This window comes from Pipistrellus hanaki, assembly GCF_964339955.1.
Source record: "Pipistrellus hanaki genome assembly, chromosome: 1".
Taxonomy (NCBI): domain Eukaryota; kingdom Metazoa; phylum Chordata; class Mammalia; order Chiroptera; family Vespertilionidae; genus Pipistrellus; species Pipistrellus hanaki.
The window spans coordinates 129506929-129525700 of NC_140503.1; the positions used below are offsets into that span (position 1 = coordinate 129506929).

General features: G+C 40.9%; 1 protein-coding gene and 1 long non-coding RNA gene across 2 annotated transcripts in view; one reads left to right on the forward strand and one right to left on the reverse strand.

Moving 5' to 3' along the window:
* The window catches only part of LOC311614394, a 119157-nt gene that overhangs the window by 34127 nt on the left and 66258 nt on the right, over positions 1–18772 (reverse strand). The gene's annotated exons all lie outside the window — the stretch shown is intronic.
* The window catches only part of RBM17 (RNA binding motif protein 17), a 29898-nt gene continuing 17738 nt past the window's right edge, over positions 6613–18772 (forward strand). Inside the window, exons 1-3 of the mRNA XM_084868714.1 lie at positions 6613–6772; positions 13236–13373; positions 16491–16607. Coding sequence (XP_084724840.1) covers positions 13251–13373; positions 16491–16607 — 240 coding nt within the window. The 5' untranslated portion in view covers positions 6613–6772; positions 13236–13250. The remainder of the gene's footprint in view (positions 6773–13235; positions 13374–16490; positions 16608–18772) is intronic.

Here is an 18772-nt window from a genome sequence, read left to right on the forward strand (position 1 = left end):
TATTGCCTCATAACTTCTGCAATTTAGTGACGTCAAAAGAATTGGTTGAAAAAGTATTTCCCAATATTCAAACCAATTATAAGAATTACAATTGCTGAGTGAAGGAGCTATTCTTTTGGCCAAGAACAAAGACATCTATGAACTTCACAATATTATTCAATCTAACGTTCTAAGTGAGGCAGTCACATACAAGTCTGTGGACACTGTTGTGGAAGCAGATGAAGCGGTTACTTATCCAACAGAATTTTTGAATTCACTCAATCTGCCAGGGATGCCACTGCACCTACTGCAACTGAAAATCGGCGTGCCAATTATCATGTTGCGAAATATCAACCAGCCAAAGCTTTGCAAGGGCACGTGGCTTGCAGTACAAAAATTAATGAGCAACATCCTAGAAGCAACAATCTTGACACGACCTTTCAAAGGTAAAGGTGTCCTCATTCCTCATATACCTATGATCCCAACCGATATGCCATTTCAATTTAAGAGATTGCAATTCCCCATTCGATTGGCGTTTGCAATCACCATCAACAAAGCTCAGGGCCAATCTTTAGAATTGTGCTGTTTAGATCTAGATGTGGATTGCTTCTCACATGGACAATTATATGTTGCATGCTCTAGAGTCGGAAAACCAATATCTATATCTGCACAGAAAATGGAACAACAAAAAGTATTGTATACCCACAAGCATTGTGAAATTAAACATATTAGAAAAGTGCACTTTCTCCTTTCTTTTCCATTTAACCAGACTGAGCCACAGCAATGCGTGGCCGGGTACAGCTAGTATAAAATAAACGGGCGGTGTTCATTGCTAGCCTGTTAAATTCCATCTAAAGTTAACCAATTACATCCATTGAAATATTTTTCAGAAGTAAATTGTTTTTCTTTTCTTTTTTTTTTTTTTTAAATATATTTTATTGATTTTGTACAGAGAGGAAGGGAGAGAGATAGAGAGTTAGAAACATCGATGAGTCATCAATCAGCTGCCTCTTGCACACCCCCTACTGGGGATATGCCCGCAACCAAGGTATCGAACCGACCGGAATCGAACCGACGCTCTATCCATTGACCGGAATCGAAGCGACGCTCTATCCATTGAGCCAAACCGGTTTTGGTAGAAGTAAATTGTTTTTCACACCCCAGCTACCTCACAGGAATACTGTTAAAAATCATAGGATGACAGATGTGAGAGCAAGTTCTGAACTAGGAAGTGTAGCCCTCACGTAAAGTCTGATCATAATGACCCTTATCCTCTGTCGTGGCTCACATCACCCCTCCCACCTACAGTCTTCTCCAACCACCTCTCCAAACCCCACCCAAACCTTTCCCTAGTTCAAGTTCAGACCCTGAACTGGATCCACCAGACCCTGAACTGGATCCACCAGACCCTGAACTGGATCCTTCCCTTCCAATTCCGCATTTGCCTGTTGCTCTTGTCCTCTTTGCCTCCATGCCAGCGATTTTCATCTCCTGGCACACATAAACTAATTACTAAAACCCTGCAACACACCAAAAATGTGTTTTGCTAATCTGACAAAGAAAAAGGTATAATTTTGATTCATTCACACCAGATGGCTATTGTTATGTTGGCTGTTGTCATTTTTAAAAATTTGACAATCCAAGGGAAAAGATATTAGTGCCCCTGACTCAATAGGCAGGTACTGCTTGTTCTAAAAATTCTGTGGCACCTTGATTGAAAAGCACTGCTCCATATTCCTACACTATGGTTGCCATTGTTCTTATCTGGTTTCCAAGCATCACATTTGGAAGGCTCTAGATCAGTGGTTCTCAACCTTCCTAATGCTGTGACCCTTTAATACAGTTCCTCATGTTGTGGTGACCCCCAACCATAAGATTATATTTGTTGCTACTTCATAATTATAATTTTTGTTACTGTTATGAATTGTAATGTAAATATCTGTGTTTTCCGATGGTCTTAGGTGACCCTGCTAGCTATTCTCAACCTGTGGGTCATGAGAACCACTGCTGTAGAGTCTCATTGACTGAAGCAAATAAGGGTTGATAGGCTGATAATGATTAATCTTAAATGCTAGGCTAAGAAAAAAATTAAACTGATAATTTAAAAATATAACAACATAATTACTAGAATTTTCTGCAAATGTAAATAAACTTCTTTTTTACTTACTGAGAAATGTCTCATAAGTAAATTCTATAAGTTAGAATATGTGAGAATATCCTCACTCTAATTACAACTGTATAATAATAAATATTCTATTTTAGTAATTAACCTCTATACTTTTCTAAAAATATGTTTTTATTGATTTCAGAGAGAGGAAGGGAGAATGGGAAAGAGATATAAATATCAATGCTGAGAGGGAATCATTGATTGGCTACCTCTTGGCACGGCCCCTACTGGAAATCAAGCCCACAACCCAGTAAAGTGCCCTGACCAGGAATCAAACCGTGACCTCCTGGTTCATGGGTCAATACTCAATAATGATGCACTTTAGCTATCAAAAGCACATAAAAATGTAAATATATATATGTATGTATTTTAAGGAAACAGATTAATATATTTTTAAATAATATCACTTAACCTTCATACCTAAACATGTGATTGTTGACCTAATATGAATAATGTATTACTCAAGAATTATGAACAGTGACTTTGTTGTATTGAGTAACTTGGTATTATTATTAATACACTGTTTTAGACATTTGTTAAAATTCTAAGAGAAAAAAGATGATGTAGTATTGTAACACTAGGTGGTGGTAACTGATTTAGAAATTAAACTGTTAAAATATTTCTAACATGTATTTTTTGAACTAAAAAAACCATTCAGTGTTGCTTACATTTCATAAGGAACGGAGGGAAAAATTTACAAGGCTCCACAGTACCATTTCTACCCATGTGGGCTGCTCACCCCACTCCATCCTTTTCCTTTGAATGCTATAATCCAATAATTCTCAAATTTGTTGGTCTCATGCCTTTTACACTCTTAAAATTTTTTGAGCATCCCAAGAGCTTTCCCTAATGTAAGTCATAAGCAAATAATGATCAATGTTTTTCTTGTTAGAATTTAAGATTGAGAAATTTAAGAAGATGTATTGACTCATTTTAAAATAACAATAATATACCCAATGCTTGTTAATATAAATATTTTTATAAGAAAATAACTATTTGACAAAACATGAGTAAGAAGAATTACTTTGTTTTAAATTTCTTTTAATATTTGGATTATTAGTATATAGCTGGATCCTCATATTTATTTATAGATTTAATCTGTTGAAATATAACATATCATCCCTGGCCAGTGTGGCTTAGGACACATGTTGGTGATTCAGGCTTGATCTGAAGTAGGGGACCTGCAGGAGGCAGCCCATCAATGTGTCAACCTCTTCCTGTCACTTCCTCTTTCTGAAATCAATTAAAATATATTTAAAATTTTTACTGGAAAAAAGTACAAATAAGCAAAAAATATAAATGTAGAACTGCTATAACCTTACCTATCAGGCTATATTGGCAGACAACCCTTATATACTTTATCTGCATATCCTATATAATAAAACCCTGATATGTAAATTGACTGAACGGCAGAATGACTGGTCACTATGATGCACACTAACCAACAGGAGGCAGACGCTCAACACAGGAGCTGCCCCCTGGTGGTCAATGCGCTCCCACAGGAGTGCTGCTCAGTCAGAAGCCGGGCTTATGGCTGGCTAGTGCAGCGGCAGTGGCAGGAGCCTCTCTGGCCTCCGCTGCAGGCGAGTAGTAGAAGTAAGGAGCAAGCGGTCCCAGAATGCGAGAGCCCTGGACTGTGAGAGGGATGTCTGACTGCCGGCCTAAGCTGGCAGGCGGACATCCCCCGAGGGGTCCCAGACTATGAGAGGGTGCAGGCCAGGCTAAGGGACCCTCACAATGCACTAATTTTGTGCACCAGGCCTCTAGTTTATATATATATATATATGGCGAATATGCTAAGTCCAACCATCCAACTGGTCACTATGATACACACTGACCACCAGGAGGCAGACACTTAATGCAGGAACTGCTGAGCTGCAGTGACTTGGCAGTAGCGGTTCTCCAATTCCTCAGGGGCGGGGAGGGGGCGCGGGGGGAACTGTGCGATTCCACCTTTGGCTATGGGTTATGTTGTTGCTGGGGCATTGTTGGCCCCGAATCTGGTTTACTGCACACTTGTGTTTGCATTCCACAGCCTGTATGACAGCAATTTTGCAAAGTGCCCTCTCACACTTCTAGGACCCCACGGAGGTGTCAGAGAGCCGGTTTCGGCCTATCCCTGTAGGCCAGGCCAAGGAACCCCATCTGCCAAAGGGACCCCACTCACTCCGAAGAGGCTGGGGAGGGACCGAGGGAGATTGGCTCTAGGTTCTCTCCTGCCTATCTCGCCCAGTCCCAATCTTTCAGCCACCTTCTAATGAATTTCCTTTCAATGTGCACGAATCCATGAACTGGTTCACTAGTATTAACATAATTTTAAAACAAATGGAATTCTTCCATATAAATTGTCACCTCAAATAATTGAATTTCACTCTTTATTATTGATTATTTAGTTCTGCTTCTAAATTTTTGCTATTGTAAACATTATAGAGCAGGAATAACTGTAGAGGATGACTTAGCAAGAAAGAAAATGTAGGGGGTGAAACAAAAATTCTGAAAAATAAATAAAACTGCATAGAGTTACATAAAAGTTAATAAAAATCATTCTTCATGACATGTGAAAAGTATCACTATACACAGAGTTCCAGGGAATAATCACTTTTTATCAAATTCTAATTTCGGTCAAACTGTCATCTTAACTAAAATGCTTTCTTCCCAGTGTGTGGCCACTCATTCATTTTCACTCTTCCTGGTCCTCCTCAGCCTCTGTCTGTCCTGTATGCGATGGCTTTTCATTCTAGCCACTTCCTGCCGGCCTAAGCATCTCCCTCATCTCCTTTCTTTCTGGAACATCTGCCTTTCTAATTTCTTGTTTTTGACACATTCTACCATCTACTTTCTGCCCCCTCCCTCCAGGATGCTGAGCACAACTTGTTTCACTAGTTGTCCGTAGGTATGTTTGCTCTCCAGCCTGAACTGGCCCCCTGTGCCTCTTGTCCCTCCTCTGAATCTCCACAATTTGTTTATCCTTCCTTCTAATTGCGTATCCTGGGTTATAGTCCTCCTTCTCATTAAGCCTCACATTCCCAGTTGGTAAACTAAAAGTAATTATTAGTTATCTTGGACAAGAAGTGGAAGAATGATGTCTCTAATATATTCAGAGATAAGAAGGAAAAAGATTTCCTCCTGAAAGTTGATCTAGAAAACTCCCCCAAAGTGAAGGTGACTGCATCTATGGCCTGTAAATCAAAAAGTTGCCTGTCAACGTGTGACTTACTGATCTGGAAATGCACAAAACTCCAAGCAGGAGGAGGGCCATGGTAGTCAAGTCTGCAAATTGGAGATGCCCAGCAAATAAGAGAGGCGTGGTAGACAGCAGATTCCACTTGGAGCGTCCCCAAGGCTTCCTGCCTCCTCCATCTCAGGCCTCTTGCCCTCCCACCTGTGCTTTGATCAGAAGATAGGAGACCCAGTCCACACATTTTCTGTCTTTGCTGTCTAGGCTAGGGGTGTCGAACTCAATCAGAGAAGGGGCCAAAATCTAAAATCCAGCCTAAATCGCGGGCCGAATGGTTTACTGAACAGTCATAAACTGACAATGTCATAAACTGACAGCGGAGTGCAGTGATGACAGCGCGGTGCGGGCCACATTACAAGGCCTGGTGGGCTGGATTTGGCCCGCGGGCCTTGTGTTTGACACATGTAGTCTAGGCCCATAGCCAGAAGCTATCAGAGACACTCAGTACATTCATTTATTTTTTAAATGTTCAATGAACTTAGCATATTTCAAGAACGACTTTCCCTATCCTTTTTTATTGATAACATTTTAAGAGTTCTTGAAAGCTTAGCCTGAACACTCCAGTCTCTAGCATGCTGTCTTACTGCCAGAATGTTCCCCTTCACATGGTGGTGGTGGAGGTGCTGGTCCCTGCAGCACTGGGAATACCATTATTATAGGACTGAGGATTTCTGTCCAAATGCAGTACAAATATTTTGTTTACAATTTTTATATGAAAACTGTAATCACACAAAATCCAATTTTCTCTTTTCATCTCAAATTTGTTATATCGTTTTTCAATTGTGAGATTTATAATATCCATGCAACCTTAAACTTCATGTTTAGTGTTTCCTTAGTCGTACAGTTAATTCAGTGCTTGTTACCATTTCTTTTCTAGCAGTTTTCCCATTTAGCCCGCCTATGGTGATTCATGCTCAGCATTGCGCATATGGAGGAATGGTTTTGAATGAATGAGAACTAAGGGCTGGGAGGGATTCTCCCTTTCCCTTCTATTACAACAGAATTGGCTCCCAAGGATGATCTTTGCAGCCCAGGACCACTCCTTCTCCTCAGCAAAGTTCTCCTGCAGTCTGAAGTTCCACAAACTTGCATCCCTGTGACACCTCTGGGCAGAAGGGGACGCCTGCTGAAGGGAGATGCAGTGCGGCCCTCCCGCCGGGAGGGGGCGCCAAGGCCAGGCGAGTGCGGCGAAAGTGCGCTCCTCTCTCCGAGCCGCTCGCCTCCCCGACCTCGCGCCCGCACGCGCCCTGCGGACTCGGCGTAGGGGTTGGCGCCGGCCGCGGTCGGGCCGTCACGGGCTGACGCCGAGCGCGCCCGCCTTCCCTCACCGGGCGCCCCGGCCTTGGTGCGCCGCGCGGCCCATGGGGAGGGTCGGCCTGGCCGGCCGGGTAAGTGGCGCCCCGGGGGCCCCGGGCCGGGAGGCGGGGCGGGAGCGCCTCCGGGGGCACCGGGTCCGGAGGCCGCGGCTTCAGGCCACGCAGCAGCGGGGCGGCCGGTCCCCCCGCCCGCCTGGCCCCCAGTTTGCTCCGCGCCCGCCGCCACCGCTTTCCTCTATTCGCCTCCGATCGCCGGGCCTCCGGCTTTTCCTTCTCCCCATTCTTTTCCGTCTGTCTGTCTGTCTGTCTGTCCGTCTCTCCGTCTGCTTTGGACCTGAGGACGTTTCCTCTCCCCCCGGGGGTCATGTTTCGGAAAAGTTGCGGGTCCCGGGGGCCGGCCCTGTCACCTGTGGCCCAGCGCCCTCGCCCCCTCGGAGCCGGGGCGGAGCGGAGAGGAGCCTTTCCTCCTGGGCCGGGCCCCCCCGCCGTCACCCCTCAGGGACAGGGGCTTCCTGGGGTCGCCTCCGTCTGTGTGTGTGCCTTACAGCGGCGTTGTAGCTTTAAAACAGCAAGCATCTCGTAAGGTCACCTCTTGCCCAGACCAGATGGTGTGAACAGCAGTTTCAAGATGAACAGGATTCTGTCCCTGCTCTTGGTCTCTAAGGAAACAGCCATCTAAACCCATGCGTGGACCGGAATGGGATCTGGACTGGCTTCCAGGAGGGAGTGATGCTTATGCCTGAGTCTTCCAGGTGTTTTGTTGGATGAGCAAGATAGGGGAAAGGTTTCCTGCCGAGGAAAGGAGTGTGAAAAGGTAGCTTCTGCTACCAGAAGCACCATGGAGCATTCTGGGATCTGCCAGCCAGGCACAGAGAGGTCTGAGGAGAGGTAGTCAGGTCAGGTTAAAAGGTCCCTCAAGAAGTCAGTAGAGGAGAGCTAGCCTTTGAAGGTACTAATTGCTAGAGCCAGGCGAGTGGATGGAAAACGTATTCTGGATAAGGACAAAATGTACATGTATGCCGGTGGATGAAGGCTGTATTTCCCAGCAGCAGGTGGGGTTTTTAAAGGGATAAAGGTTGCAGACATTTTGGCTATATGGGGTAACAAATTAAGTAACTTAAAATGGAGTGTGTGTTATTTTTAGAATTTTATCAAATGTGCTGCAGCCCTAGCCGGTTTGGCTCAGTGGATAGAGCGTCGACCTTCGGACTGAAGGGTCCCAGGTTCGATTCTGGTCAAGGGCACATGCCTATGTTGTGGGCTCGATCCTCCATGGGGGGTTGGGGTGGGGGAGCCTGCAGGAGGCAACCAATCAATGATTCTCTCTCATCATTAATATTTCTCTCTCTCCCTTTCCCTTCCTCTCAAGAAACAATAGAACAAATGTATATTTAAAGAAAAAATTTTTTTAAAAGAAATGTGTTGTAGCCCATCTGGTGTCACTGAGCCTGGGCTGTTGAACCAGGAGGTCACAGTTTCCTGATCAGGGCTTGATCCCAATAGGGGTATGCAGGAGGCAGCCAGTGGATTCTCTCTCATCATTGATGTTTCTCTCTTCCTCTCTAAAATTGACAAAAATAGATTTTCTTAAAAAAAAAAAAAAGAAATGTGCTGCAAGCTGTACAGTGTACAGTAGATTGTGAGATAGACAGAAATATAACCTGGTGTAATAAAAGTGTTAACAGTGAAGAGCTATTCTGATTGTGGAGCTCTCTGATGACTAAAGATAGCTTTGATGGAAAACTAGAGGCCCGATGCATGAAATTCATGCAAGAGTAGGCCTTCCTTTTCTTGGCTGCCCGCACTGGCTTCCCTCTGGCACCGGGATCTGAGCTTCCCTCGTAGCTCCAGCTTCATTTGGAAGGACATTTGGTCTAATTAGCATATTGTGCTTTTATTAGTATAGATAAGAATTGGGGCGGGGGGAGTTGTGCATTCCCAAATTTAACTTTATAAAGTGGATTTCGTTTTTTAATTTTTAGAAAGGAAGGAGAGAGGGAGAAACATTGATTTGTTGTTCCACTAATTATGCATTCATTGGTTGTATGTACCCTGGGAATGATGAAATCCACTCGCCCTGGCCAGGTAGCTCAGTTGGTTAAAGCATCGTTCTGATATGCCCAGTTTTAGCATCACTGTTTTGGCATATCAGAACAGTGCTTTAACCAACTGCACTATCTGGCCAGGGCAAGTGGGTTTCTTTTTACCTGGTTTGTTGTTGTTTTTAAATGTGCCTTTTTATGTTAGAGAGAGAGAAACATCAATTGGTTGCCTCCTATACCCACCCAACTGGAGATTGAACTGGCAACCTGGGCATGTGCCCTGCCTGGGAATCGGTGCACAATTTGATGGTCTACCAACTGAGCCATACTGGACAGGACTTACCTGGTTTGTTTTAAATTATCTTCATGACCCAGCACTAGTAATCCCTCTAGTCTTTCATAATAGTAAACTGTGAAGGATGTTCTATTATACACCTAACTTACAGGTGACACTCAGGGACTTTGTTTGGAATACACTCCAGCCTATGTTATTTTGGTAATAATTGAGTCTATGAAAATTAGTGGGAATATTAAACTGTAACAAGGGTATGAGAGGTGGAGGTATAGTGAAATCTTAAAATTCTTTAAAAAGTCATTGTAACTCTATGAGGCAGATGCTTTGTGTTACCTATATTTTTTGTGGACATCAACGTACGTTGCACCTCCTGTTCCTTTCTGTCGGTATATACTTCCCAGATTCTTTAGGCTTCATTTTCCCTTCATGGTACCTGAATATCTATTTAGTGATAAGAAGGCTTCTTACTAATCTTGCTTCTTGAGGTGCTCAGAACTCAGGCCTTGATTTATTTTTTTTTTAAAATATATTTTATTTATTTTTTAAAATATATTTTATTGATTTTTTAAAATATATTTTATTGATTTTTTACAGAGAGGAAGGGAGAAGGATAGAGAGTTAGAAACATCGATGAGAGAGAATCATTGATCAGCTGCCTCTTGCACACCCCCTACTGGGGATGTGCCCGCAACCAAGGTACATGCCCTTGATCGGAATCGAACCCGGGACCTTTCAGTCCGCAGGCTAATGCTCTATCCACTGAGCCAAACCGGTTTCGGCAGGCCTTGATTTATTATTAGTTGTATGGTTGTAGTATTTTTTGTCCCATTAATTATAGTATACTATTTAAAATATACCATACTTATATCAAATACCACTTACCATAAGTTAGTATCCTAAAAGGTCAGATCTGCAGATCTTATCCTATATAATCAAAGTCTACCGAAAGGCGGAATGACCAGTCACTATGATGCGCACTGACCACCAGGGGGCAGACACTCAATGCAGGAGCTGTCCCAATGGTCAGTGTGCTCCCACAGGGGGGTGCTGCTCAGCCAGAAACTCGGCTCATGGCTGGCGAGTGCAGTGGTTGTGGCGGGAGCAGGAGCCTCTCCTGCCTCAGCGCTGAGGAGCAGCAACCCGAGTGGTAAGGAGCAGTGAGCAGGCAGTAAGGAGCAAGGGGTCCCGGACTCCGGAGAGCGGACAGGCGGACATCCCCTGAGGGATCCCGGACTGCGAGAGGGTGCAGGCCTGACTGAGAGATCCCCACCCTCCAGTGTACGAATTTCTTGCACTGGGCCTCTAGTTTTTTCATAATAATGTGATTTAAATAGGTACATTTTCTTGCTGTTGCTCTGAGTTTTTCAGATTAAATTTAAAGTTTAAGGATACCTTGTCTAAATTTTAATGTATTATAGATAAGAATGATTAGTGCTGAATACCAGGTAGGCTAGGGGGAAGTAGACTCCAGAGGGATTCCCTCTAAAGCCTTGAAGACAGGTTGTATTTCAGCCATACTAAATTAAGAAATGGAGTTCATTACTTTTTCTTCATTTAGTTTTAGTGACTCAAGTGTAACGTGACAAGGCATTGCCAAGTTCCTGAATAAAATGTTCACTGTGTCTGGCACTGAAGGCAGTGGGCATTTCCCTGTTGGATGTGCTCTCTAGGAAATTGTATCTGCTTCTATCAGCTAAGCTGTTGAGTTTTCACAGAAGCCTTAATGTAGGCATCTCTGGATTTCCAGGTCATTCATTGGAGGAGCCACCAGTACCCTGGACTCTGCTTTTATTCATCCTGCTTCTTTGCTACCTTGGAGCCCTTTCATTAAGAAATCAAAACAGAGCTTTTAGGTAATCTGAGGGTTTGAATATTAAGAAGCAACAATGTAGTGGGCACTGATTTCCAGGCAGAGATAGCTATTCTGAGGGAATAAAGTTGGTATCCACCCTGTCACCTCCCACTCCACACAGAGAAACCAAGGTCAGCTAAAGCAGTGGTCGGCAAACTCATTACTCAACAGAGCCAAATATCAACAGTACAACGATTGAAATCTCTTTTAAGAGCCAATTTTTTTAAAACTTAAACTATATAGGTAGGTACATTGTTTTTAACTTAATTAGGTACGTGGTATTTTATAGAAGAGCCACAATTCAGGGTCCAAAGAGCTGCATGTGACTCTCGAGCCGCAGTTTGCCGACCATTGATAAAGTGTTGGGCAGCAGGGTCCTAGAATACCTGTCATGGAAGGGTAGAGAAGTAACATACACCTGAGAGAAATTTTTGCCCTGAGTCAGATGTAACCCTGCGGGGAATCTCCTTGTCCATGTCTCTTTCTCTTCCTGAGACACAGACACAGGCAGAACAGGTTTTGTATAACATAGTGTTTATAGCAAAATGCTGTCCGGGCCTGCAAACTGTCAGATTTTTGGCTGTGTTCATAAATAGGAAGTCACCTATTTGCAATTTAGGGATTTTAAAAAATTGTTTTCCACCTGAGAAAGGTTATATCTTATATTGAGAAGTGGGCCATGTTGTGGGTTTCGGAATATTAAGGGTTTTTTGTTGTTGTTTTTTTAAGTTGTCAGTAGGGATTTACTTGAAAGGACTGTGGTGTTCCCCTGACTGGATTTGAAATGACTTGGGGCAGGTTTATCTCCTGAAGTCTCACCCAGTTTCCCATCTATAACCTAGTTCTAGGCTTCCTCAGCAAATACTGCATTTACAACCACCCTGGCCAGATAAGGTTTAATAAATGTTAACCATTGTTGTCTTCTTCTTCTTTTTTTTTTTTAATTACATTCTTTTAAAAATATATATATTTTATTGATTTTTACAGAGAGGAAGAGAGAGGGATAGAGAGCTAGAAACATCGATGAGAGAGAGTCATCGATCAGCTGCCTCTTGCACACCCCCCACTGGGGATGTGCCCGCAACCAAGGTACATGCCCTTGACTGGAATCGAACCCAGGACCTTTCAGTCCGCAGGCTGATGCTCTATCCACTGAGCCAAACCGGTTTTGGCAATTGTTGTCTTCTTTTTTTAAAATATATTTTTTATTGATTTCAGCGAGGAAGGGAAAGAGAGAGAGAGAGAGAGAGAGAGAGAGAGAGAGAGAGAGAGAAACATCAATGATGAGAGAATCATTGATCAGCTGCCTCCTGCATGCCCCCCATTGGGGATTGAGCTGGCAACCCAGGCATGTGCCCTTGACCGAAATCTACTCTGCAGGCTGATGGTCTATCCATGAGCCAAACCAGCTAGAGCAACCATTGTTGTCTTTATTTTTGTTATAATCTTGTATTCCTCTATTCTGCAGGGATATTGTGTATTGATCATTCACATGTAGATCGATTATCTTTTTGTAACCAATGTCATGAGGAAGTTAGGATATTTAAGATCTAACCCTCCACACTTCTCTTAACAAGCAATAATAAAAAATATCCTTTGATTAACCTACTTCTGTGAGATCACTTCTTTGTTTTTGTTTGTTTTTTTAATTTCTAGGGATATGTTTAAATTTTTTCTTCTATAAAAGGTAGCTAATTGTGCTGAGTGAACCTTCTCCTTTTTGCTATTGAGACCAAATAGAATTTTAAAAATTGGATATATGTAATTAATAATGTCCTGGATCTAGAACCTTTCATCTTTAGCTCATTATATGCTATAGAACAGACTGATTTCATTCACAAATTTCTTGACCACATGATCTTATTAATTATAGAACTTTATTTTTAAAATAATGCATGCATATTAGAAAGTTTGCTTATTAGTTATATCAAATGTCTTGGCTTTTGTCCAAGGTTCCTAGGCTGGGGGAATCTCTTTAAATACATTTTACCGCTACAATTCCTTGAAAATGAGTTATTTTAACACAAATATTTGTTTGTTTGTTTATTAATCCTTACCCAAGGATATTTATTCCATTGATTTTTAAAGAGAGTGGAAGGGAGGGAGGAAAGAAAGGAGAGAGAAAGGTGAGAGACATACATTGATTGGTTGCTTCCTGCATGCACCCCACTTGGGACTGGGACTGAACCTGCAACCCAGGCGCATGCCCTTGACTGGGAATTGAACCCATGACCCTTCGGTGCATGGGCTGACCATCTAACCACTGAGCCCATTGGCCAGGCAACATGAAAAGACTTTAAATCTTTACTGTATTTTGCATTTTTTAATCCCTCCCTTGCCTTTCAGCATTAAACTGAAAAGATGTCACTGTATGATGACCTGGGAGTGGAGACCAGTGACTCGAAAACAGAAGGCTGGTCCAAAAACTTCAAACTTCTACAGTCTCAGCTTCAGGTGAAGAAGGCAGCTCTCACTCAAGCAAAGGTAAGATAAGCCCACAGTGTGAAAGTAGAAGTCTACAGAGCAGGTTCCTCCTTAGATTAAGTGTAATATGATTTTAGCTTGCTCTGCTGCCTTTTTATTGATTATGTAGGCTTAAACATTATTGGGGAGAGAGGCTCTCTGTAGAGAAGAATAAGGAGCTAAGGGTCATTTTGCTCTTCCCAATTTCTGGGAATAGAACTATTTCAGGGATTCCAGTGGAGAAAGGCAATACTCTTTGTTTCCAACAGTGGTACAGGTTTTCAGACTTCAGTATGTCTAAGATTACTGAGAATTTTGTTAAAGTATTGCTTCGGTGGTCATATTCCTAATACTCTGGTAAATTCTGGTTCTAGGTTAGGGCCCATGGGCATTTGCATTTTTGGTAATATTCCTACTGTTAGTTGTAGGTGATTTTGAATCAGCACTTTGAGAAAGAAAGCTCTGCAGTAATTATTAGTAAGCTATAATAATGAGTTTGTGTTTTTGAGGGCTCAGATTGGTTGTGAATATGTCAGGTATATGTAGTGTGGGAGTCATTGTTTTTGTTGTAGTTGTATACATGTTGGGCATTGGCTGTATCCTTGAAATTATTCAACATGTAAAACATTAAAAATATAGGTGCCCACTGGATATTTGATATTAAAATGTTACTGTCAAATACTTTTAGGAACAGAAAATAGAAAAGCAGAATAAAAATATTCTAGAGATATACAAATTAAAAACTACTAGATAATTTGTTTCTTCCTGCCTAATACTTTAGAATCACTTTCTCTACCCAGCCAGCATAATTATAAATAGGTTAAAAATCAGCTTGAATAAAATAAAACTGAGAAAAATAGATTCTTCCAAAGAGAAGTATATTAAAAAGTTATAAAATTTATGATTTTTCTGTACGATTATTTTACTCACATGAAAAGTAAAGAATTGGGTGCTGATAAGCAAGTTACTATGTTTTTATATGAACTCTAGACTCTTAAAAAAAAAAAAATCTAGACTCTTAGACATCCTCTGTAGTATATGCTTCAGACTTATGCTTTTCATCTTTTCACATTAACTTCAGGTAATCTCCTAAGATTTCAAATAGATTTTATAATTGGTCAAAATAAAAAGTTGCTTATGAAATCATTTCTGCTAACTTTCTAATATCTTTGCAATTTCTATGTGAAATTAATGTTGTATTTTTCATTAAGGGAGGTAAAGATACATTTCATTGATTCTCATAGACTATTTATTTTTTTATTTATTTAATATATTTTATTGATTTTTTACAGAGAGGAAGAGAGAGGGATAGAGAGTTAGAAACATTGATGAGAGAGAATCACCGATCAGCTGCCTCTTGCACACCCCCTACTGGGGATGTACCCGCAACCAACGTACATGCCCTTGACCGGAATCGAACCTGGGACCTTTCAGTCTGCAGGCCGACGCTCTATACCACATGTGTCAAACACAAGGCCCGCGGGCCAAATCCGGCCGGCCAGGCCTTGCAATGTGGCCCGCACCGCGCTGTCATCACTGCACTCCACTGTCAGTTTATGACATTGTCAGTTTATGACTGTTCAGTAAACCATTCGGCCCGCGATTTAGGCTGGATTTTAGATTTTGGCCCCTTCTCTGATTGAGTTCGACACCCCTACTCATACACTGAGCCAAACCAGTTTCCGCTCTCATAGACTATTTAATTTACTAATTAATTACTCAGTACCAGGTTGGCATAACCAAATTTGTAAAGGTATTTGGTGGATAAAATGTTACCTACAGACTGAAATTGTGGTTTCATCTGTATCTCCATTTTTAAAACATATCAAATAGAAAAATGTATGATTCTGATGCCACTTACCTCCATTGTCCTTTAAACTTTGGTTTTTACCTTGTGAATTGTAACTTATTGATTGGATTAAATTTATTTGCTTGTAATGATAAGTGACGTTAAATTCAAGAGAGGTGGTGGCTTATTTTGAGCATTTTGTAGTGATTGATAACAATGAAAATGTATAACACTTTAAAACTGCAAAGGGAGAGGGAACTTAAATCTTTATAACCCAAAGATCTGGTAGACACCTCTGTACTCATCTGGTCATGATTAGCATCATTAGCAGGCAACCTGAGTTGTGTGCCTGCTGGGGTGAAGCAGCATGAAGTATACCGCCATATTCTATCCTAAGAGCATTGCTCTAACCTAATCAAGATTTAACTTAGTTTTCAAGAATTGTAGGGCATAAGTGAAACTAGACAACCAGGAATTTATCAAACAGATCTTAGGATTTTACAAAAATGATTACAATGATGACAGCAAGGAGGGAGATATTTCCTAAATCAGAAGACTTAAAAACCAAATGCATTGTGGACTTTTGGTAGGATTCTGGTTCAAAATAAAATCAACTATTTAGAAGACATTTGAGGGATAGTTTGATAAACCTGAATATAAATTGGATAGGAACTGATACAGGGTATTATTGGTTTTATTAGGTGTGGTAATAGTGTAGTGGTTATGTAAAAGGATGTTCATAATTTTAGCTGATTAAGGATAGCATCCTGGTGTCTTCAAATTTTTTTCAAATGGTTCAACGTTAATATAGGTGTAAGGTAAACCAAATACGATAAAATATTAACAATGGTTGATGGTATATGAATAGTCATGTTTTCTTTAGAAAAAAAAAATTTGGTAGGTTCATAATAAAATAGGTAGGGCAGGATTTTATATTCTACTGGGAGGGGGGAAAACTCTCATGTTTTGCCCAGGATATAAAAAAATACCCATTCTTTGTGAAAGATCCACACTAGTCAAAGCCTAATATGCTGTTATAGATTTTTCCTCCTGGTCAAAGGAGAATCCATTGTAGAGATGATTTCACATGCAAACTTAAATAAAACTGACCAAGTTTAATATAAGTCTTTTACAGTAGAGAAATTTTGTTTTTTTGGGGGGAAAAAGCCAATGAAATTAGTTTGTGGTTATAGTAATAATTGAATTAAAAGGCTATTTTAAGATTATGATTTTCTTGTATTCGAAAGGTTCATTACAAAGACCTCCCCAGACCCTTCAAAAAAAGCTTTGTTATAAATAGTATGAATTTTAATTTGAAGCTTCAGTAAACTCTTTTTCAATGATTTTAGAGCCAGAGAACAAAACAAAGTACAGTCCTTGCCCCGGTAATTGACCTAAAGCGAGGCGGCTCTTCAGATGACCGGCAGATTGTGGACACCCCGCCTCACGTAGCAGCTGGCCTGAAGGTAAGCCCGTCCTCTGACCTTGACAGTCTTTCCTGCTAACTGTATGTCTTATTTCATGCATATGTAACTCTGGGCATGGTCTTCAGTAAACATTTGCAGCCTAGTCAATATCATTTTCAACTTAGTTTTTACCTCTATTTTATTAAGTTTGAAACATTTAGCTATTTAAAATAGTTTATTACAGAAAAATCAGAAACTAGAGATATGCGAGAAGAAAAACAAATGACTTCAATCCTACCCAGAAGTTAAAAACTTTAGATTTTGGGATATCTTCCCATCCTATGCCTCCTCTACCTACTGTTTTCTAATTTACTTATTTTGCTTAAAATATTGGGACTGTCCATCTTTGTAAAAAAGTATAGGACTGTAGCCGAAACCGGTTTGGCTCAGTGGATAGAGCGTCGGGTTGTGGACTGAAGAGTCCCGGGTTCGATTCCGGTCAAGGGCACATACCTTGGTTGCGGGCACATCCCCAGTGGGGTTTATGCAAAAGACAGCTGATTCTCTCTCATCGATGTTTCTAACTCTCTATCCCTCTCTCTTCCTCTCTGTGAAAAATCAATAAAATATATATTTTTTAAAAAGTATAGGACTGTATATTCATCTTAATGGCTTTATTGTATTCCCTTGTGGAAGTATACTGTAGTTAATTTTCTTAATGCTATCCCCCCAATTTTTGCTATAAAGAATTTTAGTATTCATTGTTTTGTTGTGGATTAAAATAAGGACAATTCTACTGCCCTACCCTTTATTATCTCAATAATTTTGCGTAAGCTTAAAAACTAAGAAATAGACATAGACAGTTCTGTAAATGGGTTGAGGATGAGGAAGATCTGGAAAAGGATAATTCCAAATCATAGTTAAAACTACACAAAATTGGGGGCAAATTAATTAAACATAATATACAGTTAAAATTACACCCACACTTATACATTTATTCTTCTATATATGGCATTCAAATAATATGACTGCGGTAGTTTAAACATACCAGGCGCACAGGCTGCTTGATGAGAAATGACCAAAGGTTAATGATAGAATATGCTATTATTGGTGACTATTTCTTAGCAAGGTACTCTTCCTACCACCCTCTTTCCCCTTATCCCCCCCAAAAAAGGACACACTTCCAGCTGCATGCCCCTTCCCTTCTTTATGTAGTTTCTCATCCTCCTCAGATTTGACTGTTCTGGTTTGGAATTCTTTTGCTCCCCCACTTTGCTTTTATTCTCAGGCACAGCATAGCTGAAGCTCTTGGTAGGATTTCTTGGCTGGAAGAACTGATACTACTACAGGCTAATAGTCTATATAGAGGGACAGGCACCCCACAGTGAGGTGGGAGGCCCAGGTGGAGATGCTCTGTGGGGGGTTCTTAGTGGCTTAACATGTTTCCCACAAATTCAACACCCAAGTTTTTCTAGTTTTATCTACTCAGAAGCTTGATTCCTCATCTTCTGTTATTGTATATTGATTCTAGAACCTATAATGTTTCCACCCCCAAGTATCTAATCAATAAGCATTTTTTCATGTTATGTAGTTTTCATAACCAGTTTTAGTTTTTTTAGTTTTAGTAGTTTTTAAATTTATTTTAGAGAGAGGGAAGGAGAGAAAGAAACTGATTTGTTGTTCCACTTATTTATGCATTCACTGGTTAATTCTTGTACTAGTATGTGTCCTGACCAGGAACCTTGTTATATTGTTATATTGGGCTGCTCTAACCAACTCTGCTACCTGGCAGGGTTCATAACCAATTGTTTAAAGAATAAATACTTTTTTGATGTTAGAGAGGAAGGGAGAGAGAGAAAGAGAAACAGTGATGTGAGAGAGAGAAACATCTATTGATTGCCTCTTACTAGTACACGCACCCCAACCAGGGATCAAACCCCTAGACATGTACCTTGTTTGAAAATTGAACCCACCGCCTTTTGGTGCATGGGGACAACGTTCAACCAACAGAGCCACACCAGCCAGGGCATAACCAATTTTTAATTGTAAAGTATTTCCATCAAGTGAATGTATTGTAACTTATACAAGTGTTTCCTAACTGTAGAACCAACTAGACCTGCTTTTATGTTGGCATTATAAATAACACTGTAATGCACAGCTCCATAGAGAGTGCTCTATGCGTGTAAAATTATTTGCTTAGGATAGACTTCCTGAGATGGCATTAA